The sequence below is a fragment of the Lagopus muta genome, chromosome 4, assembly GCF_023343835.1.
Source record: "Lagopus muta isolate bLagMut1 chromosome 4, bLagMut1 primary, whole genome shotgun sequence".
NCBI classification, from domain to species: Eukaryota; Metazoa; Chordata; class Aves; order Galliformes; family Phasianidae; genus Lagopus; species Lagopus muta.
In genome coordinates, this window is record NC_064436.1 from 65,801,839 (window position 1) to 65,824,356 (window position 22,518).

The 22,518-nt window shown below is 43.2% G+C and overlaps 1 protein-coding gene across 2 annotated transcripts; it reads left to right on the top strand.

Moving 5' to 3' along the window:
- Nucleotides 1–420: 420 nt before the first annotated feature.
- On the top strand, nucleotides 421–22,226 carry RMND5A (required for meiotic nuclear division 5 homolog A). Of its 2 annotated transcripts, none has more exons than XM_048941204.1 (9): nucleotides 421–773; nucleotides 5,079–5,221; nucleotides 10,994–11,128; nucleotides 11,299–11,399; nucleotides 14,511–14,677; nucleotides 14,967–15,132; nucleotides 17,436–17,538; nucleotides 18,984–19,138; nucleotides 20,531–22,226. In XM_048941204.1, exons 1-9 carry the CDS (start codon nucleotides 632–634, stop codon nucleotides 20,592–20,594), a joined length of 1,176 nt encoding a protein of 391 aa, XP_048797161.1. In that variant the 5' UTR covers nucleotides 421–631; the 3' UTR covers nucleotides 20,595–22,226. The 2 variants fall into 2 exon arrangements, with proteins under 2 accessions (XP_048797161.1, XP_048797162.1); XM_048941205.1 differs by lacking the exon at nucleotides 421–773 and adding an exon at nucleotides 903–1,168.
- Nucleotides 22,227–22,518: the final 292 nt, after the last annotated feature.

Genomic DNA, 22,518 nt, shown 5'->3' on the forward strand with positions numbered 1-22,518 from the left:
TTGTGACTGCGTGCTTCTGTGCTCCAAATTCAGACCAGAGTTTTCTCAACTGATTCTAACAGGACAGAAACACACGGTGACACCTGCCTGGGGCTGCCATATCCAACTACTGAAGTGCCAAGGGGGAACTCAAGCAAAAAATATTTATTTCGGCTGTTCTTTTTTAACCAAGCGCTTGCCCAGCGCTCCGCAGGGGGGTTAATCCCCTCAGCCCACAACCCCACAGGTATCGCCCGCCTGCCCGAGGCCCGACAGCACACAGTGCAGCCTCCTCCGCGCCCCGCCCCCTCCAGCCCGTCCCCATGGCAACAGCGCAGCCTCAGGACCCCGCGCTTAGCTGCCCGTCTCGCTGCCCGTTCTCTCCCGCCGGTAGGCCGGGGCTGTCCGCCGCACCGCCTGAGCAATAATCGCCGCCCCTTCCTCTCTCGTCGAAGGTCCCCGCCTGCCCGCAGCGCCGCCTGTTCCCCCGCCGCTGAGGTCCCCGCCTGCCCGCCGCGCTGCCTGCGCACAGCTGGGGGAGATCGGGAAGTTGGACGCCGGGCCGGGGCTGACGGAGGGCGGCCGGGACAGGCCGCGGAGCCCGGGGGTGGGGGGAGACGAAGAAGAAGAAGGCGGCCCGGTGCCGGCCGCTATGGACCAGTGCGTGACGGTGGAGCGGGAGCTGGAGAAGGTGCTGCAGAAGTTCTCGGGCTACGGGCAGCTCTGCGAGCGGAGCCTGGAGGAGCTCATCCAGTACGCGGGAGGGCTGCGGCGGGAGATCCTCCAGACCGAGAGTACGTGAGGAACCCCCCTTCCCCCACACACCCCGCTTTGCTTCCCTATCCCCGTCCGTTCCCAGCCCGCCGCCCTCTTTCCCCATTCGTCAGGGCAAAAAAAAAAAACCGCTTCGAAAGGTCTTAAAATCCGCCAGTGTGGAAACGCGAGGCCCGCAGGCTGCCCTCAGCCCTGCCCGGCTGTGCCCTCAGCGCGCTGTGAGCCGCTGGGCTGCTCAGCCCTGCGCCGTGTTCCGGGGGAGAGCCAGGAGATGAAGAGCGGGCTTGCAAGAAAGCAGCCAGCTCGCTGTTTATTTCGCCTTTCTCTTTGTTTTCTCTTTTCCTCGATGCTTTTGTCACTTATTTACCTTCGGGGAGGGCAAAGCCGCTCTTCAGCTGAAAGCAAACACGGCCTCGTGAGTGGAGTTTCTGTTTTGCAGCCGGTGTGGGCAGGCTCGGTCTCCGAAGCACGCTGTAAACATGAAACGCTCAGCTTGCACAATCAGCGCCGTGTTTATGGGTGGTGTGGGAGGGGTGCTGAGGCGGCTGAAGCGACTTCACCCAGCGCCCTGCAGGAAGTGAGTGGTGGCTCAGGGATTAGGAGTGGGAGCTGCCCGGCTCCTCTGCCCAAACTTGACAGCAGGGTGTTTATCTCGCTGCTTTCTGGGGTTTTCTCTGCTTTGGTTCAGAGTCAAATGTGTTTGCTGTGGGTTTGTTACAAATACAGGTGCGGTTCTCATCTAGGAGCGCGTTTAGTTCCTAGAACATAAACAGAAGTGCGTGAGAGTTGCTGCGTGCACAGAGCAGTTTGCATAGAGAGCAAATATGGAAATACAGTTCTGAGGCAATTGTCTGCGATGAAGTCATGTTCTGTCTTTTTTGGTATTATTTTGGAAGCGCATCTCAGTAAATGGCGCTCAGTGGCTTTCCAAAGAGTTTGAGCTTGTGTGTTTTATCGACTGTCTTTAATGCATATCCTCACAAACAGATGCTGACCTTGCTTGGAAAGCTTTGTGGCACGACCCTTAGGCTTGTGTTGATACTTACAGGAATCTGTGGGATTGCGAAGGTTTCTAAGCATCCTATTCCAGGCTGGATGTGGCTCTGAGCAGCCTGGTCTGGTGGTTGGTGACCCTGACCATGGCAGGGGGGTTGAAACTAGATGATCTTTGAAGTCCTTTTCAACCCAGGCCACTCTGTGATTGTATTCCACATCCAGAGCTCTTACTTCTGTTGTAACAAAGTGAAAATCCAGGGTGCTCCTTCCAGGCTCCATGTACAGGTATTTTGGGGTGGTATTATAAAACCCCAGATGTGTTCTCAGCACTCACTGACTGACTGGTGATGCTGTCCTAGCAAAGTGCATCCCAAACTGAGTTTTCTTTTAGTCAGCACTCTAGAATGAAGCTAATGTGTTGTCAGTGTATGCTCAAATATCTCAGGGCTCTATTAAATTTTGATGTCTGTGGGTAGGCAGCTTTAATAGGTTTCATGTACCTTTTTAGTAAGACTTGCAGCTTTTATGTGCTGTGACCTGAATTTTTTTTATTTTTTTTATTTTTTTTGAGAATTGATGGACATGGAAGCAGCCAGATATCCTAACATGGAGCTCTGTAATTTGGGGGTGCAAACTGCAGAAATATCCCTCTCTGCATGTGATTTAAAAGGGAACATTAAAAAACAAACAAACAAAAAAACAGATCCAAAAGTAATAGAAAGAAGTTCACGTTGTGGGATGAAATTTGAAAGCAAAGATGTATGGAAAGGCCTTAAAAAGGCAGTGGCTACCAAAAGGAAATGAGTGGAGAAAAAAACCTTGTTAGTTTAGAGGCCGAAGCAGCTTCTATCTTGTGCTCTTTTTCCTGCTCTTAACATTTCTTGAGCTGTTCTTCATGTTAAAGCCCAAGCACTGAGCAGCCCCATGTTGAGCCCTGTGGATAGGAAGACCAAGTTTGCTTTTCTTCTCCTTTAATACATCTCATCTCCTAGAACAGCCAAGGCAGGATTGCTTATTCTTCTTGGATGGTGGAAGCAATGTCTGGTCAGTGTCTGGCTGACTGAACTTGGCTTTGAGCTCTGCTCACTGCCTGGTGTCTGACTGCTGAAGTATTTCCTTTTAAATTGCAGCTCTGCACACCCAGCGCAGTGAAGCTGTCAGTCCGTGGTGTTCTGTGAGCACTGAATGCTGAGAGGGGTCTGTCTGCAGGCTTCCTTCTGCTGATTTATTGCAAGTAATGACCAGTTTAATTAAAGCAGAAAGAGATGCGTGTAGGGGGAGAAATCTTTTCTCTTATGAATTTGATGGCTTTTCTGCTGTAGCTGGTTTCTGCTGCAGTATGTGTTAGGGGACAATAATCCACTTATTTGCTTGGGGTAGAAATACCAGTGTGTGTATAAGTTGTTTGGGTTTTAGCTTAATGGCTTTTCTAGGAAAAAATGGCTGTTAATGTGTTTTATCTTCCATGTTTATGGGGCAGTGCAGATCTGGGGATGAGCGCTTATGTTCTGGTTGTGGTGTAAGCTGACTGAGCGTTTTGTCCTGGGAGAGAGCACCAGAAAGTTCCTTAATCCTTTATGTAAGTTTTAAATGTCTGTCACAAGAAGTAAACAATAACAGATAGTCACTGTTGTTGAAGTAATGGTAGGAGGCCGACTTCAGGTGGCAGCTGTGTGAAATTTCTTCTTGAATTTAGGATGCGTAGAGCCGGATTGGTGACTGTGCACTATAGGGACTGTTTCCATCCTCAGCAAGAAAAAACGTAAAGCTCTGTCATTTTGCTTAAGGTTATCTTCGTGGAACCAGAGTAAGAAACCTGATGCCTTATTTTTCCTTCGTCCTTAAAAGCTTCGTCTATTGCAAAAATGCAGTCATATCTTGCATAGCAGAAGCTCGTGAAGATAAACAGGTCGTTCACTTTCTTGGGGATGAACTCCTTGTCGTGTGTAACAACTTCACCTTGTTTTTGCTGTCGACATCAATGGCAGAGTTGAAAGTTGGGATGCATAAGAGAAGAGGTTAAGAGTAAGCGGCTGCTGAATGGTTCCCTACCCCCTCCGACTGCAGCCTTGTTCTTTGTGAGCTGGGTTTCCTTTGCTCTCTCCAAGGCACATTGTTCAGTGTGCATTGTAATGGTTACTGTTTCTTTCTATTGTTCTCAGCTTGCCAGCATTGGAACTGATCTCTTCACATGTCACTCAAACCAGAACTGTGCTGAAGTACGGAATGAGAAAGAAACTTTACCAAAAAGTGATTGCTTTTTAAAATCTTTCCTGTAGAGAAATGGTTTGGGGTGTTATTTTCCACGTGAATTGTTTGGATCTGGAATGTTAGGAAAGCATTTCTGGGCTGATGTATTTAAAGTAGCCTTCAGTAGAGTTGAAGTGGTCGGTGTGTGTGCCTGAAGGAATCAGTCTTCATGTAGGATGAACTTTGGGGGAGGAGAGACCTACAGAGGTAAGGCTGGCAAGTAGTCTCCTTCTGTCAGAATCCAAAACCAGAGAAAGGGCCGAAGTAAAGCACAGAAGGATGCTGTTGTCAACTTTGTTGTTGGTTGCTGCAGAGGGGCGTGAATTAGGTGAGAGGAGATGGTAAGGGGGTTGTAAGCACTGTGTATTTATATTGCCCCCAACGCGGGTCATACAGCAGTGCTCTTGGTGGGTGAGCTTAGCAGTATCGTGCTGCTAGAGATAAATCTGACCTGACCGTCTGCTCTTTCTTGGAAGCCTGATGTCTCCAGTCAGGGCGTCTGTGGGCTATTTCACATCCCTCAAGGAGAGGCTGAGACTGGCGCTGTTTGGGGCCATCCCCACTGCTCAGGAAGCAAATGTTTCACAGCTCAAATCCAAGCTTACACCTTATGGAGTAAGGAGGTGGTTTGGGGGTGAGAGTGAATTGGGACCTCATTAATCCATATCATGTTGTTAACTTTAAGTATTGTGCTCTGATGTGTCTTCAGGGAGCTGTCTAGAAAAAAACTGATCCTGCAGTAGGTTAGAGGCTGTTTCCTGATACGTTCTGTGAGATGTGTGTTTGGGGGTGTTTCTTGGAGACCTATTTGTTGATCTGCTGAACTCAAGTAGAACACACAATATATTTACATTACTTTTTAAAGTGCTGCACTTATTGAGTGTTATTTTTGTACCAGACTGGTTTCCTCGTGGGCTGAGCCATGTCCTGTGTGTCTTAATTTAAGCTGCACTTGCTTCACCAATGCTTTCTAATTGCATTTCTTCTAATACCACTTGTCTTTATATGATGTTGCATGTTGAAGATTTAAGTTATTTCTTCATAACAGAGTTGGTGACTTTCTTCTCTTCTGTGTTTAGATCAAGATGGAGACTTGTCAGGGACAATTTCACTTGTTATGACACAGTGCTGTAAAAGAATAAAGGACACAGTCCAAAAACTGGCCTCTGACCACAAAGACATTCACAGCAGTGTATCCCGAGTTGGAAAAGCCATTGATAAGGTAAGTGTATTGTGGTTTGATGGTGTTATTGCATGCATTCTGTGATCTGTACTCCTTCACAACATTGGGATTTGTGCTACTATTCATCTTCAGTCTTCCTTTCAGCTGCAGCAGTGTAGGCTTGAAGGCAGACATAAGACCATGTGATGTGCAGCAACGCTTCAGAACTCCCATACAGAGCGCTCCATTTTGGAGCAGCTCTTGTTTCCAAGAGGACGTGCCATAGAGGTCCTGCTAGGCTGGTAACAGAATGTATTACATCTGCATAGCAAAACATTTGCTGCAACGTCAGTCTTGATAAGGAGTGTTATTTATAGGTGTGTGTTTCAGTTCTGGTTAATTGTTGGTAGCAAATGACCAGGAAGTGGTGTTCTGTTCTTGAGGGCAGCCTAGAACTGAGAGAATTTGAGACAGACATTCTTACGTATATCAGATGTGTTGTTGGTTCTTAGGGCTCAATTTCACAACATTTAGATTGAATTTACTCTACTTTCATTAAAAACAACTTTTCAGCTGGACAAAAACACTTGTATCATTACAGAGCACTAATTCATCAATTGAATTTTTCAACTTTGTTAGTAATGGTAAGCTATTAAAGCATAATTTAACAGTAGCACAACAAACTGATGAAGTGCATAGTGCTGCTTTGTGGGGCAGAATGTCTCTGCAGCTGTTAGGGTTGTTTTGCTTATGATTGACCATCATGGAGAGCTCAAACTTTGTACTAATAGCTTTAATCCAAGCATCGCTGTTATCCAAAGCTTAAGGATGCATCTGCCTCTAATCCTTGCTGCTGTACCTAAACCTATTAACTAGAGTAAAATTCCATCCTTATTACTGGTGCGAAGCCTGAAATAAATGTATGTAATCTTGTCCTGTGTTTGAAACTTTTCTATTCTGACTTATCAAGTGGAGTTTGTATGAAAAGCTTTCAGATTTGGGTGTACCTTTTTAATTTGAGTAGTCTGAGATAGAGCAGCCCTTGGTCTTGTATAAAGGCTGTAAATCTGCTGTGGAAGTTAGTGGCAATACTCCTTAGAGGCTGAAGGAGACAATGCATACGAGCTTAATACAGGTGAGACTTGAGTCTGATATTCAAATTGCTGTTGCTTTGTCACGTGCGTAGATCTGACAGTGTTGTTGCTGTCTCTTAGCCTTTTGTCTATTGGTTTCATTTCAAAAAGAATGGCTGTAAATGAAAACATTGGTTAAATTTGAAATGCTTGGTTTTCTAAAAAAAACAGCAGAAGGGGATGCAGTGATCTATCCTGTGCCTGTACAGGGTCAGAAAAGCTGTTTCAGAGGGCTGTTTCAAACTGAGTTCAACTTGCACTCTGTGGCCTGCTTGTTCCTCCAGATTCTTGCTCCTGCTACGTGTGTGTAATGTTTTCAACAAAAGGCTTCCAGTGGGAACTGCACCAGTCCCCAGCCCTGCTGGGAGTGAAGGACACATTTCTGTGCAGTGCAGAGCACCAGTGAGGGTTGTTATCTCTTTAGATAGGAACTGTTCGGCATGCAAGTAGTTTGGTTTTATCACTTCTCACTGGTTGTAGTGTCTCTGCTACTTGAAAGTATATCCTGAAATCCCAGCATGTTTGTCAAGTGAGAGTGTGATGTTTAAACTCTGGACAGTACCACCTGAAAGGAACTTTCTGTGTGTGTTCAGTGCATTTTATCCATGCTGCTGGAAAACATGCTCAAAAACTATTGGAATTGCCTTCTTCACACTGCTTCCCTGTAATATACTTAAGCTGAAAATAATAGCAGTAATTAACTGTAATTGATGTTGCAAATTAATTCTTGATACATTGTGGACAAAATATTACTGATTCCAAAGTGAAATGCTTGTCTGAATTTAAAGAAGCTGCCCTTGCTTTGATTCACAAGATTTGAGTCCCGTTTGCTGTGTCTAAATCCTCACCCAGCACCTTCTCATTTATCTCATGGCTGGATTAACATCTCTGGAACACCTGTTATGGTGGTTGTAGCTGCGTTTGCTCAGGCACGGATAAATGTAACTCATGATTTTATTGCCTGATTTGAGGTTGGGAAACAGGCTAATGCTGGTACCAATTTAGAGTGACACATCCGAATGACATCTGTTGTTACACATAGCATCTACAGCTCTACTGAAAGCATTTGCTGTATTTTCTTCTTGTGGCAAACAGATTAATTTTTTTTCCCAGTGTTGAGGAGGGGGTACATCTATATTTCAGTGTTAGTCTGGTCTGCATTTAAGTTCATTTAGTCATTACTTACTAACTTGGATGGGACCTAATGGATTACGTGCTTATGTGCCCCTTTCATTTTCTTCTTTGATAAGGAATGTTTACATCCAGTTGCATCTGTGCTGCAGCACCATCTGCTCCACTTCCAGTGTTCATCCTCCTCTTGTTGTTCAGCACAGTGTTAGCAGGTAGCTTACTCCTCATCTCCCTGTACATCACTCATCTGCAATGAGTTCATCCCCAAGCATGGATGAGACAACTAAATGGGGCGAGTAAATGTTTCCCTCTAGCAACCACGTGAGCAGTAGTTGAATGCCTTCATTTAGGAAAGCTTTAGTAGTCTTTACAAGTTGAGCATCGTCTTGTGAACCAACAGACTGAACAGAGAACTTCTAACAGATGTGTTTGTGTTTGGGGTCAGAATTCAGAAGAAGAAAGGAATGCCCAAAGCAACCTAAGCTGGAAAACTGGCAAATGAAGCTGTCTTTAGTCACCATTCTTCTTCATATCATGTTATTAATAGGGAAGGTTGTGTTGATTGAAATGGTTCATCATATGAGTGTCTCGAGTCCTCATATTTCAACAATTATCAGTAGTGTATTTTTCTTGGCATTATTGGTAAATGTAGCACATCATATTTTACACCTTTCCTTTAGGCTTGTTAGGTTAGGCTCCTTAAAGAGTGGCTGCTGCTCTGCAGTAAGAGCTGACACGCTTCTAAGCTTAAAATTGAAAGTGTAAAATAAACATGTTGGGGTCTGTAATGTAAGGAATTCATTTAACTTGCTGTGAAATTCCCCATGCCATCAGTTGGCACACTGTTGGTATTTAGAAAACAAAGCTGGGAGATGTGTAGTCATGAGCATCTAGTGCTGGCATGACAATTATGAAATAAGTGAGAGAAAGGCAAGCAGTCATTTGTTCTGACATGTGACAGTCACTGGCTGTGTTGTGCAGTCAGTTCTTGAAACTGCTTAGGAGCCACTGGAAGCAGAGCTGTGGAATCCTACATACCATAGAGACCCCAGAAATCATCCACGTTTTGTTTTTTTAAAGAAAAGTAATTGAAATGAGAGCCTGATCAAACATGGGTTCATCAGAGAACATATCAGGGGGAGGAAGAAAACTTATTGAGGTCCCTGGATTGTATTATATGACCTGAAGCTACAGCACTTCTAGGTTGGTGTGAGTCACTGCTGCCATCTTTTATAGGATTAAAAAAAAAATCCAGTTTGCAGTGGGGTTTTGAGAAGTTTCTCAAAGCTCATAGGTTTGTTTCAAAATTAAAATATATATATACATATATATATGTTATAAGTGTGCTAGAATTTGAAAAGGAACAAAGAATAACTTCATTGGTAATGAATCTTCTTTTCTATCCCAGAAACCAATGAAAAAAAGAGCTTATATGTTCTCAGTGCTGCCTCTGTTATTTGTTTAATACCTTCTCTATGGATTTGCTACCTGCTAGGGGTGTCTGGAAAGCAACACCAGAATCAGCAATGGTATTGAACTGTAAAGGCTTCAAAGGATTGGCACAGATGAGAACAGTGTTATTTAATCTTCAAATCTCTTATGTTTTTCACTACAAAGTTTAAATATGAGCAGCAGGGCAGGGAATTTGGAAGTCAAGACACCTGTGTGGAAGCGTTAGCTCTGAGACTTGTCTCGGTGACAGTGATTTAGATGCTTGTCTTGCCCCACCATCTCCAAAAGATGGAAGAGAATTTGCTAGCCTAAGGTGAGTGTTTTACTGAGGGTTTACAAGGGGAGTGCTGCCTTTGAAGCTGTGTGTGGGGCTGAGGAGGCTGCTCCTTTCTCATGATGTTGCAGAGCAGCATCAAAGCAGTTTCAGTCCTGGAGGCTGGCAGCTGAAGGGTAGGCAGGTACTTGCTACCTGCTAAAGCAGCAGGTATAGCCATGTGGGTATTGTGAGGGAGACGTGGGATTAAAAGTGAGCCCTTCTGCCTGGAGGCTGGGTGGCTGGGTTGGGTCTGGGGGAGCTCAGATATGGAGCTTTGGGGGTGCTGCCTCCCAGCCACGTTCCCTGCATGGTTGGGAGGGCTCAGCAGAGCGCAGGTCTGCCGTGCTTCCCTCTGCATGTTTCTTTGTGTGGACTTCAGAGGAACTCTGACTTATTGATCTCACTTCTAGATCAGGTTAATAGGAGACTTCTGAGTGCTTCTGATAGCATTGCTCTGCAAATGTCTGTTGCCTGGTGTGTGTTGTCACAAAACATCATCTGACTTGTTGGGCTCCTTCTGAAGGTCAGAGGTATTGCAGCACTGGAATACAAAGTGCTGATCTAATGCAAACCCGCACTGCCGACTCGCATTTGGTTTGAAGCTGATTATCCAGCTCTGTACCAGCAGCCCTTACCCCAGGTTGTGTTTTGGCTAACCTGCTGCTCCAGTGTTAGCTGGCTGACAGAGAACTGGTGGTGCCTGGCTGCCAAACAGCTCGCACAAGCTCAGTGGTGTTTGCTGTGTCTGCTGTGACAGAGGTGAGTGTGCAGTGTTCCCATATGTGCAGGAGCTGTTATCATCACAGAACCAAAGCTGAAGCACTGCTAATATCACCAAACTTCTGGTTTCTGAAGTTACTTCCCAGAAGGCAGCAGTAGCTACCAGGCAATCAGGCGATGCGCTGCCTGCTGGGCTCTGGTTCTTTTGCAAAAAGTTTATTTTGGACTGTGGGTGTGGATGTTTAATCAAATTATCTTGCTTGCCCAGAGCACTAAACATGTTAGCAGTTAAAATCCTGTTTTATATCCTGGGTTAGAGTAAGCGTTGCTCTCCCGTTGCCAAGAGGCACAGTGCCAAGTGTTACTAAAGAATCACTGTGACAACATTTTTACTTATTCCTGGAATATGTCTGTAGGCCACTGACCTAAAAATGTGCTGCAAAGGGATCGTTGGGGTTAGGTCTGCAAAAACACTCTGGGATCTTCAAAGTTCAGGTGCTGGTATATTGAAATCTGCAGAGATTTGGATTTCGTTGTCATTGGGAGCCTGGGGAGAAGTGACATTTTCCTCTTCCAGCATTGTCTGCCCCCTCCAGTTATGTCAAAAATTCTTGAGTTAAAACTTTTCCTTCTGATTTGGTGCCCCGTTGTGACAGTGATGCATTGATAATGCTATTTTGATTTTAACGTGGGCGATTTTTGTCTTCTGTTCTTCTGCTGTTCAGTTTTCATGTATGGAAAAACTCTTTTCTGCAGTACTTTCTTCAGAAACACGTTGCACTCAGGGAGTCTCTTTATTAGTTAACTCCGCTTCTCATTTGCTAAGCTAACTTGTAATTTGTCACTGTAGTTCCTTATGGTGGATAATATTGAGACGTGAGATGAGCAAGCCAAAGGATGTCTTCTGTACACAGGAGATAATGAAGCAGCTGACAGATACATTTTACTTTGAACAGGAGGTAATTAAGGGCAAACTGAGTAATAGGCAGAAAGCACTGGAGTGGAGACAGAGATGTCCCGCGTGAAAATTACATGGGGTTCTTTGTTCCAACCTATTAAATGTTAATTTGTACCTTTCAGAATTTTGACTCTGACATCAGCAGTGTGGGGATTGATGGGTGCTGGCAGGCTGACAGCCAGCGGATCCTCAACGAGGTGATGGTGGAGCACTTCTTCCGGCAGGGCATGTTGGACGTGGCCGAGGAGCTGTGTCAGGTAACGTAAGTGTGGATGTTGAATGTTCCTGAACGTGCAGCGTTACGCTTTGTGACAGCATCCTTATTGAATGCTGGCTTTCCAGGTGAATATTGAAACTGTCTGGAAAAAACAGCAGTTTAATTGCCTCTTTTTTAGGCTTTAACCTGAAGCGTGCCTTTGTTTTTCAGGAATCTGGTCTATCAATAGATCAGAGTCAGAAAGAACCATTCGTGGAATTAAATCGAATATTGGAAGCATTAAAAGTTAGAGTTCTGAGACCTGCATTAGAGTGAGTCTGCTCAATTTTTTTCCTCCTTTTTAGAAATTCTTTTAATAAATCCGTAGTGTTTCACTTTAAATATTATCTTGTTTTGATGTGTTCTCATTTGTTCTTTGTGACATCTCAATTATTGAGCAAATGTTTTCCAGTTGTTCTCTTGTTGTCCCTCCCAGTGGCCAATGCTTAACTAAGAAAAGGATCCTTAGAGTCATAGAATCATAGAATTGCTCAGGTTGGAAAAGGCCTTAAAGATCATCAAGTCCAACCACAAAGTATTAAGGGTTAATTTAAGCTTTTGGGAGGAAAATTAACTTAGAGAACCGGTGATCAGCCATGATGGTTCTTTACTGTAGTTACAGTGAAACACTAGTGAATGTTATGCACAAAGGTCCAGCTGTTGAGGATAATAGGACTTAATAAAGGTGTTGGGTGTCACCAAGTCTTCTTTGCTTCACCAAACCCTGGTGGGGAGCAAAACTTAGATTCAGTATCAACTGTGTCACTGTTTCCTCAAGCCAGTTCCCTGTTTAGTGCAGATAAAGACTGGGAAGAGGGAATGAAAGGATAGATGTGATCTGTAAGGACTGCTGCTACCAGGTAGGTGATCATTAATGTCATAATATGTTCCTGATAGCCAGAAAGCGTTTCTGGTGCGTGAGTTGCAGGTGGAAGCGTGGGCTGAAGGTGTGATCTGAACAAAACAACTCGTGGAGTCCAAGAGTTGGAGGTTCTGTCTGAGCATTCAGCATTCCCTGAAGTGTGAGAGTAGCTCAGATGTTGTCAGTCAGCCTTACACTAAAATATTTTCATCAGCTTACAACCACTAGACGTGTAAGATGGTGCTATAAGGGAAAGATGATGAAATATCTCATGGTTTTGTAGTTTCCAGGAGTGGGTACATATCTGTGCTGTACAAATCAGGGCAACTTTTATTTTTAAGAACAAAAAAGTACCAAACCAGCCCTCAGCCTTTCTTGTGGCTTTGGTAAGCTTACTCAAAGGCAAGAAAAAATAAAATAGCTTTTCAGCAACCTTTTAAAAGTAAGAGACATGGAACAAAGCATTGAAAATGTATTTCATTCTAGATCTTAATTTGTACACTTAAAATGCCTTTTTTTTTGGCATTATTTGGCTAACTAAATACTTAACTAAAATGTACGTAAATGCATTTCTCCACATGAACCAGCTCAGGTGTATGTCAGTTCAGAGGTCATTGGCATCTACACTAAATGTAGGATGCTCTGATATCAAGCCTGCAGTAAAATCCTGGAGTACAGCTCTGAGTCATGCAGAGTTTGACCCGAATAACCTTTGCATATAGTTCCACAGGTAGAAAGTTCAGCTGGTTTATTGCCATTGCATTGGGTAAATGAAGGGAAGCAGCACTGCAATGCTTTGTGATGCAGCTGAACAGAATTTAATGTTGGCTGCACCACATACTGCTGTAGTTCAAATAGTAACATGGCTGTTGTAAAGGATGCTCTCTCTGAGGGACAGTAAATTATTGCTGTTACGTCCACCTACCTCAAGTCACTAAGTTAGATCAGCTCACATTACCCAGGCCCTGTGCCTTATTCATGGCAACTTAGCCACATTGTGTCATTCCTGCAATGTGTTGAATATTTCTCAAACAAAGGAGAAGGCATGGTCCTTCTTCAAAGGAAGCCTTATTCCCTAGACAGCTGAATTAGATGGAGAATAGAGTGTATTGTTAGTTCAATTTCTATGCTGGCTTCCCTCCCCCGCCCTGCCTCATTTCTGCTTATAGTGTGACTTTTTAGGGCAAAAACTCTCTGCCTCTGTTTGCCTGGTGCTGGGCACAAATGCTTATGTGAAAAATGTGGCTGTTAGGACAACTAAAATGTGACAATACTCTATCCAGCTTAAGAACTGAGCTGTGTCTCAAAAGGCAGTTATTCCTCAGAATTGCTGGTGCTGATGAAGTAGTTTCCCATATTTCTCAGCAGTGATCAGGAGGAGCATTCTTTGTGAAGCTTTGATGGGAATAAGTGGCAGGTTCAGAACTTCTGATGTAGTCTCCCAGGGAATAGGCGTTGTCATCCCATGTGTCTGTAAAGCAGTAAGGTCTTGGTGTTCACTGTGACCTTTGGGGACATGGTTTAAGCTTACTTTAATCTTTGTCAGGCTTTGTGAGATGCATCCTAACTAAATTCCCCATAGGAGCTAGCAGAGAGCTGTGGTTTGCACAGTGTACAGCATACTTCAAAAATTTCAGATTGATTTGAGTCACAGAATTGAAGACACTCTGAAAGTATCATTTTGAGAGGCGTTAGGAAGACAGATGTTGTGATTACTGATGATTTTGAACTGTGGTGGGGAGTATGTGAGTTGAATGTTTTTGCCATCATTTGCTGCTTTTTCTCTTTCTGTTGCAAATCCTTTGAATAGGAATGGAACTGGCTAGTCCAAACACCTCAGGCCTTGCTTCTGTGTTTGCTTTCTTCTCATCCAAATCAGTGCTGCCACTCAGAGAACAAGAAAACAGAAAGCTTGTCTAAAAGCCAGTTTGGAAAAACAGCCTCTATTGCAGCCAGTTGACAATAACACAAATCACATTTTAGCAGAGCTGAGTACTGTATGCAGACTGATTTCTCTTCCCCTTGTACCTGCAGTGCATGGACTTGTTCCATAGATGAACTTCCCCTCTCCAGGGCAACGTACACACAATACAGTGGCTGAGCAGAAGATGCTGGGGAATGAGGAATTTGGAAAATATGTTGTTGAAAGCATTGTATGACATGCAGCAGAAGACTGTAATTGTTAAGATTCAGCGATATTAATTCCAATATAGGAATTAATTTCAGCTATTTCTACCTTCTATTGTGCCTAAATCAGCCTTGCCTTCCAGTTGCTGTGTTAGAAGGCACAGGCTAGCCTATGCAGCACTAGAAGTATGTTGTACATGTATTGTGCATGCAGCATAACTCCTACTTGTAAAGGATCTTACTCTTTTCTGTGCTCCACGTAGGCTAATAGAAGTTCAAGGAACAGTCACCTTCTTGAAATAGCTGTTTGATAATTGTAATAATTTGATATCATGTGGGCTGACATTTAATTGCTCCTGTGTCACGTCCCTTTGTACCTCCTCGTTTCTTCCAGGTGGGCGGTATCCAACAGAGAAATGCTTATGGCACAGAATAGTTCACTGGAGTTCAAACTGCACAGATTATATTTCATTAGTTTATTGATGGGTGGAACAGCAAATCAAAGAGAAGCACTTCAGTACGCAAAAAACTTCCAGCCGTTTGCCCTGAACCATCAGAAAGGTAAGGTCTTATTCCCAAGGCACTTGGAAGTGACGTGTGGTAGTTAAATACAAATCATGCTCCAAGTGTGTTTTTGGTCATTATTTTCATTTATTTTCATAGCACACTGGGGGTTTCATAGGTAAAAGTGTCCTGTGGTGGCTGGAATTACAGGTTGTAGAGGTGAGGATGTGTGTCGTTGCTTTAGTATATCTTCTGCTTCTGCTCGTTTCTCTCACGCAGTCTAAAAGCGAAGATGCCAGCTTCTATTCATAGCATGAAACAACTAACTGTTCCTGGTCCCTCACAGATATTCAGGTTTTGATGGGCAGCCTGGTGTATCTGAGGCAAGGCATAGAGAACTCGCCGTACGTTCATCTATTAGATGCAAATCAGTGGGCGGACATCTGTGACATCTTCACAAGAGATGCCTGTGCTCTTCTGGGTCTCTCAGTCGAATCACCACTCAGTGTTAGGTATGCTGCTTTTTGCTTGCTTTTAAGACCTGGTACATGGAGTTTTGGTTTCTGTTTCTAATTGAGGACAAAATAAATGCTGACAAGTAGTCTTATTTAGCTGGTGTGAAGTAAAGAGTGTGGTTACAATTAGCTCCAGTGAGATTTGCAAGGATGTGAATGATGAGAGATTCTGGTGTGCTGGGCTTTCTCAGCTGAGAGGAAGCATCTTTTCAGCTCAAAGGGAAGCATTCATGGAAGGATCTTGGCTTCTGTAGCTTAGACAGAAGGGTGAGGATGGCCATCAGCCATTTATTTCCACAACAAGTGTGTGAAAACTCTTCCTGCTGCGTAACCACAAAGCACTAAAGCTCCAACCGTGATTCTGTCAGCACTTGATCATCTCTTTTTAATCCACGTGTTTTTTCACCTGTCTTCTCCTTACGAGAGTGTTTGAATCGGGTTGTGATGTTAACTGCTCAAATTTCCAAACTATTTGTTGGCCCTCATTTGCAAAGGATAAAGGCTCTTTGAAGCCCAGTAGCTAATCTGACAAAATGCAAATCGATAGTAGGCTGTCAGAAATGTGAAGAAAAAGCAGTTTAATCCCCTTCTAGCTTTTCAGAAGATAATACAGATCAGCTGCTCTTTAACCTTTGGCTGCCAATTGCCTGATGTTCTAATTTCTATTTCAAACATTTAATGGAAAATAAATTACATGCATCTTTCAGGGCTAGTTTCAGTACTCAGCAGAAGCTTCCTTACCTCTTCCTGGGTCTGTTTTTTAACTACTATTTGCATTTTATTATTCTTCTTTAGAGCTTTGTTTGAAGTTGTCCTGCCTTCTGCTTCTCCTGTTTCACACCTCTGTCATAAACTACAACAAAGGGAGTTTCTTCCACATGAGTTGTCTTCCTGGAATAAACAAAGCCAGTTTCAGTTGGAGGATTTTATAGATAGTCTAAATTATGGATATCTGTAACTTTGGTTGTTAGTTCTCATGTTGCTCCTGTTGCAGTGAAGTGAGCAACCACCCATGGTGCTTTCCTTTTGTGCTGCCACTGTAATGCTGCAGCTCTCAGTGCAAGTGTCTGAGATTTTCAATGAAGTGGAAAAATCCCTCATGTTTGGATCTGTTGGCCTCTTGGTTTGAGCCCAGTATGAATTTGATTGTGCTGAAACATGTTTCCTGTGCAGGGGGTGTCGATACTCCTGTCACAAATAAGGCTGTTTGAAACTGACGTGACCTTTGGTGCTGCAAATCCTTCAAAAATTAAACTAGCTTCAAGTGAAATCCCTGTTATCAAATGTACTGCTTTTCAGAATGTTGATAGAGGTTGCCTGCTGTAGTTTTCTTTTAAAGACTGATTGGTTTCTTCAGTGTGTGTCTAATTCAGGTCTTACAGTCTGAATTACTCTGTGGAGTCAATAGGAAAACATAGTGCATTGAGGAGGTCATTGCTCGGGGTCTTGAAGGACAACAGGATGCCAAATTGTTGCTTACATTTATGTTTTACTTGAATTGTTAGGTGCCCATTGGAGTCATCTAGAGATGTAGGGTAGAACAGTTGAAGCAGTGGTGCTTTTATGATGCACCTGTATAAACTTCCCCAAGAGTGAACACAAGTTACTCAGTGCTGACACCAACAAAAAGCCAAGTGCAAGGAATGAAAAGGCCAGTCATTAGGAGAGGTGCTTCATTTCATTTTTCTTTAAAATAGCAGGCAGCAGGCTGGCAGGCTTCAGGCACATCCCTCACAAGAAAACTAGCCATAATAGAAAATAAGTAGAAACCTTAAAAACAAGTATCTGGAGGAGCAGGGAAGAGGAAGGTCATGATAATAAAACATGCACAGATAACAAAATGATTTGCCAGAGAAGCAGGGCAGGCTGATAAATTCTGTTTTTGTTGTTCCTGATTTCCAGGCCCAAAGCACTGTTGTTAGACTGAAGTTATTGTCCATCAAAATGTCTGTTAAATTGTCAAAAATCATTGTTAATGCTTTGAAGTATTTTCCTGAAAGTAATGTGGGAAGTTCTGGAAATGGGCAGCTCTCAGAGCAGGCAGAATGTTGAGGCACTGCCATGGTACAGCTGTATACTGCTGCTCTTGTTCCATCACTGCATGTTGTGCTTTCCTTCCTTCTTTTGCCTGACATTATTTCCCTACATTTGTTTTCTTTCTTTACTCAGCAGCACGGACACAAATTGAATGAAGTAGTATAACACTGCTGTATCTGAAAGGTTTTTAAAATAGAAATGCAAGAAATAGTTACTTGCTAAAACTCACACTATGTTAATGTGGTGTTTTTTTTTTTCTGCAGTTTTTCAGCAGGTTGTGTAGCATTACCAGCTCTAATTAATATCAAGGCAGTTATTGAACAAAGGCAGTGCACAGGTGTTTGGAACCAGAAGGATGAACTACCGGTGAGTGAAAGCTGAGCTGTTATGGGGCAGGTGGATCTCTAATGGAAATGCAGGTTTCAGGCTGCTTGTGTGCTGAATGCTAGGGGATGTCATACGTAACCACCAGCTCCAGCAGCTCCAGGGTCTGAGGTTTCCTATACAGAGACTTCAGGATCTCTGTTCATGTTGATCACGGAACCACAGAATGGCCTGGTTTGAAAAGGACCACAGTCATCATCTGGTTTCAACCCCTATGCTGTGTGCAGGGTCGCCAGCCAGCCTGGCTGATGGACTTGGCTGCTGCTTTTCTGTTTGTAGCTTCAGCCCACGGCAAAGCTGAGCATGAATCACCACCCATACTTGCACAAGGGCCACTGGTATGACCAGCTGTGCAGGCTGCCACAGGCAAGGCACTGCCTTCAGCAGCACCCACATACAGGACTTGCATAAAACATAAGCATGGGCAGCTGAGTCCCCTTCCTGTTCTGTAGTTGATAAAGTTTGAATCTCACTGAGGAACATGAGCTTCCTCCAATTGGGCTTGAGATCTGTTCATAGGCTGCTTTGCATTGACACTTCATCAGGCAGATATGAAGTAGAAGATGTAGTGCTGGATCTGTGTCTGGGATCTGTATCTGAATCTGTATACACTGGGATCCAGTGCACTGTGCTTCCAGCACAACTCTTGAGTTAAAAGAAGCTGAGTTGTTATGAAATCCTGTTTTCCCTTTATAGCTTTTACTGGGCTCATGCAGCTCTCCAGTGACCTGCTCCTGATTTGGAAATAAATCCTGTTTAGTGCAAACTGGGCATGGACTCAGTTAGCCTCACTGATGGTAGCTAGAAGAGATTCACATGTAGCTTCAGTGCATGTGTGAAGTTTTTGCTCAGCTGCTTTTCTGTAACAGTGAGAGTGGAACTTTCAGGTGTGCACATTCCAGGCCTGCACTTGTCAGTCCTTTCCTTAAATCATCTATGTGCTCTTTTCTGTTTGAGGTGTTGCTTTCTGAAGTCATTTAGTGCTAATGGCAGGAGGCTTTTTTGGACCAGTGTTTTCTGTGTTACTGCTGAAGAGAAATGATTCTGATCCACTTTAATATTGATGGGATTTCTAGGTGAGGGGGAAGTCTTTCAGGAAGCTGTAGAAATCACTGGTTAGAAAATACAGGATGCCTTGTTGGGTCATCAGCTCAGTTTTCCTACCAGAGCACAGATCTACACTAAAATATACACCTGTCTTTTGTCAGAATACTCTGCTTTTTTAGGGAGTTGGGAGGGAGAGCAACGTGAACTGCCATTTTAAGATCACAATGAAGTGTTCTTGACTGGGAAGTTGTAAAGCATCAACATGATGGACTTTGCTGCCCTCAGTGCTGAGTTACAGTTCTTAAGGGATTTGTGACATAAAGGAATAATTGTCTGGAAATGTTGCTTCTCAAGATAAATCATCTTCATTTTTTTCGCAGATTGAGGTGGACCTTGGTAAAAAGTGCTGGTACCATTCAATATTTGCTTGTCCCATTCTCCGTCAGCAAACAACAGATAATAATCCACCTATGAAATTAGTCTGTGGTCATATTATATCAAGAGATGCTTTGAATAAAATGTTTAATGGCAGCAAGTAAGTACCATTTTTTTGCATTCCAAGCTAATATAGAGAATGATGAATCTTAAGACTAAAGCGTGGCGTTTGAGGAAAGCTGCGTCCCCAATTCCATAACTGGTGGAAGCTTGTAAGTCTTGGAGCATGACTTTGAAATCAGGTGGCTGAGCTGATGTGCTGGAGGATAGCATAAGAAACCTCTGATGTTGTAGAAAGGGATTACATGAAGGAATGTAGTGAACAGAGTAATTTTCCAAGCTGCAAATGCCACCATGTCATCACAAAATGCAAAGAGAGACTTCTGCACACCTGTTTTTTTCACTGGGAGCAAGGCTTGTAATGGTGGAAACACCCTTTAAAGTAGGCAGGGGAAGTAAACCTGTGAGGAGATGCAGCTTAGCAATTGAGTGGGTAGTTGAATTATCATGCCCTGGTAGCTACAGGCTTTTGGAAAGGAGGAAAACTGAGGGGAGAGCTGTACAGATTTCCTTCAGGAATAAGGTAAGGTGGATTGAATGTAGGCAGCTTCTGCAAAGGCTGTTGGCTTAATATAGAGCTCTTGGTTGTTTTGTGACATCCAGTATGAAAATAAGTGATACTGTGATTGAAAACATTGAGTAATGTTTGCATGCTTTGCTCTGTTTAAAAAAACAAACAAGAAAAAGGGAAGGTGTGCTTTTGGGATAACTTCATCCGTTTTTAAGCCGAGAAGCTTACTGCTGTGTTATTCCTGTCTGTGGTCACTCATTCCTGATGCTTTTATTCATCAGCTTTAGTAACAAAACAGCTCTGACAAAATTAACTTTGGGGAGTGAAAGGTGCAGGCTTAGAGATGGGGAGAGAATGCATCAGTGCTAGAAGAAATGCAGTGAGCAGATGGAATTGTGCTGGTGGAGACCTCAGCAGGGAGGCCAGGCTGACCTATTTAGCCATAGCCTGCAGGAGCTGATCTTTGTGGATTGAGAAATGACAGCATTTTGGGAATCGGGGAGTAAAACTGGCTGGATGTTAATGAAGTCACACTGAAAGCCACCAGCCTGCTTACAATGGCTTAAATGCAACAAACTAACCCCAAAACTTAAATAATAGATTAACCGTGAAGAATAATTTCCTGGTACTTAATAATTCAGAGGTGAGTGGGTAAAAGGTGAGAAAACAATTAGAGGGAAGAAAAATGGGATAAGGTTTCTTTCTGTGAAAGGTAACTTTTAGCAGAGCCTTCACGTGTTTTTGTTGTGTGCTGCTGGGGGAAAGGAGGAGGGACTGTCACTGCCAACCTGATACCTTTGTGGTGGAGGAGGAAGCTGAGTGCTTAGCTGTGTTTCAGCAGTGCTAGGGCTCCAGAAAGCACTGCTACCGGGCTTCTGTCTGCTTTACAGAGACATTCTAACATGCTGTCTTCGTCCCCAGATTAAAATGCCCCTATTGTCCGATGGAACAGAGTCCTGGAGATGCCAAACAGATATTTTTCTGAAGAGAAGCTCCATTATGCGGTTTGTAAGTGACACTCTGCAATTCAGGTGCATTTTGGGAGAATTAAAACACACCTGTTCCATTTTATGCAGCAGACTGAGGACTCCTATGTTTGTATAAGCTAATGCTACAGAAACTTTGCCAACATTTAGTATATACATACCAAGTGGAAATGCTACAGAAATATTATTACCATAGGGCTTTACTATACTCTTGGTCTCCATATCTGATCAAGTTACTACACCAGCAGTTGTCATTCAATGCAGGTTTTTGTACTCAATTATATGGTGACTTTTTACTTTTTAAAAGCAGAAATGGATCACCCCCATTTGTTTAATATTCCTCCTGCTATCATCTATCAGTAACTGTCACCTTAGAGAATGTTTGTGGAAGAAGTTTTATTTCCTGTAATGTGTACATAATTAAAAGTAAATACTTCAGAAAAAAAAAAAAGTTTGATAAATTGAATAGTGGTTATAAAACTAATTTGTATTTTTTTTGCTGAAAGAGCTGTGATATATTCTGAGTTTTTCTTTCAAACATTTTTTCAACTTTTACATAGAATTCAAAGTAAATGTGCATATATATAAAATATATAAATATATAGCCCTAAGGGGCTACCTGTTAAAATCCATCACTAATTTATAAGGGTGATGTGTGGATAGATTACTGCTGGAACAGAGGGAATAGGAAATCCTGTTCCTTAGGTTTCAAATGCTTGTGTAAAAGAATACTCAATAAAAGGAAATTCTGAAGTGGAAATGCTTTTAGTCGATGACGTTTGCTCTCTGGCCTTCGTAGTCATGTTCTTTGGACTTTGTATTCAGGGTTAGGCTATAAGTGTCATGTTGCTGTATAGGTTAATAGTCATTATAGTGTGCTATTTATAAACAGTTATCAAAACCAAATAAATTGTATGATTATTCATTGTTAAATGGGGGAAAAGCATGTTCTGATGCAGTCTTCTGGTCACGACGCTGCACTTGGCAGAATTGGGCCCTACGTCACGTATTAGGAGGTAGCAAGTTTTCTGTAGCTTGAGAACACTTTGCTTCTAGCCTTGTTTTTGTAGTAGACTATTACTGCCATTGCCACTTCTTCTGCTAAATTTGTCATATTGTTGACTAGGTAAATTTGTACTCATGAACAAGGTGTAGATCATGGCAGTTCAATCTTTTTCTAGCGTGCAGATATTTGTATTTATTGCACTGTCCTATAGTAGGGCGAGCAGCCATAAGGCATGCGAAGCTACGTGTGAAATTCTATTCCTGTATTGTGGAGTAAAACACCCAAGCTGACACGGTTGAATTCTGACACACTGGTTGAATGCACTAGCACCATGCACTGCAGAGAAGACCGTCTGTGAGACATCTCCACCTTTTGAACGTGTGTCACCTGGCTTGAGAGACTGAGTTGGACTCTGTTGGATCAGTGACAAGGGATGTCCTGAAAGAGACACGAAGAGCAACAAGTCAAGGCACACAAATTTTGAGCCTGAAATGCGTTTGGTTCGTGTGAACGATGCAGGTGTGTGACTTTCTGCAAAACTTCCGTTGTATTCACACTGAGTTCCAACCAACCAGGTTACCGAGTGGTAAAACTAACAATAAACAGGTGAGGATATTATTTTCCATGTAGGTTTCCTAGTCTTGGTGACATTGTTTTCCATCTTTTCTTTTGCGTGGAGTTGCTTTGTATTGAAACGTGGTGACATATGGACTAAATGGAAGAAAAACAGTTCCCAAGGAACAGCTCTGTTCTCAGAATCACAGAATGGCAGGTTGGAAAGGACCTCAAGGATCATCAATCTCCAACTCCCTGCCACATGCAGGGCCACCAACCTCCACATTTAATGCTAGACCAGGCTGCCCAGGGCCCCATCCAACCTGGCCTTGAACACCTCCAGGGATGTGGCATCCACAACC

Excerpts from the sequence above, each read along its gene's own strand:
- RMND5A (XM_048941204.1), top strand. The coding sequence starts at position 632 with ATGGACCAGTGCGTGACGGTGGAGCGGGAGCTGGAGAAGGTGCTGCAG. Across the intron at positions 15,133-17,435 it reads GAATCACCACTCAGTGTTAG|TTTTTCAGCAGGTTGTGTAG; the intron begins GTATGCTGCTTT and ends TTTTTTCTGCAG. Across the intron at positions 17,539-18,983 it reads ACCAGAAGGATGAACTACCG|ATTGAGGTGGACCTTGGTAA; the intron begins GTGAGTGAAAGC and ends TTTTTTTCGCAG.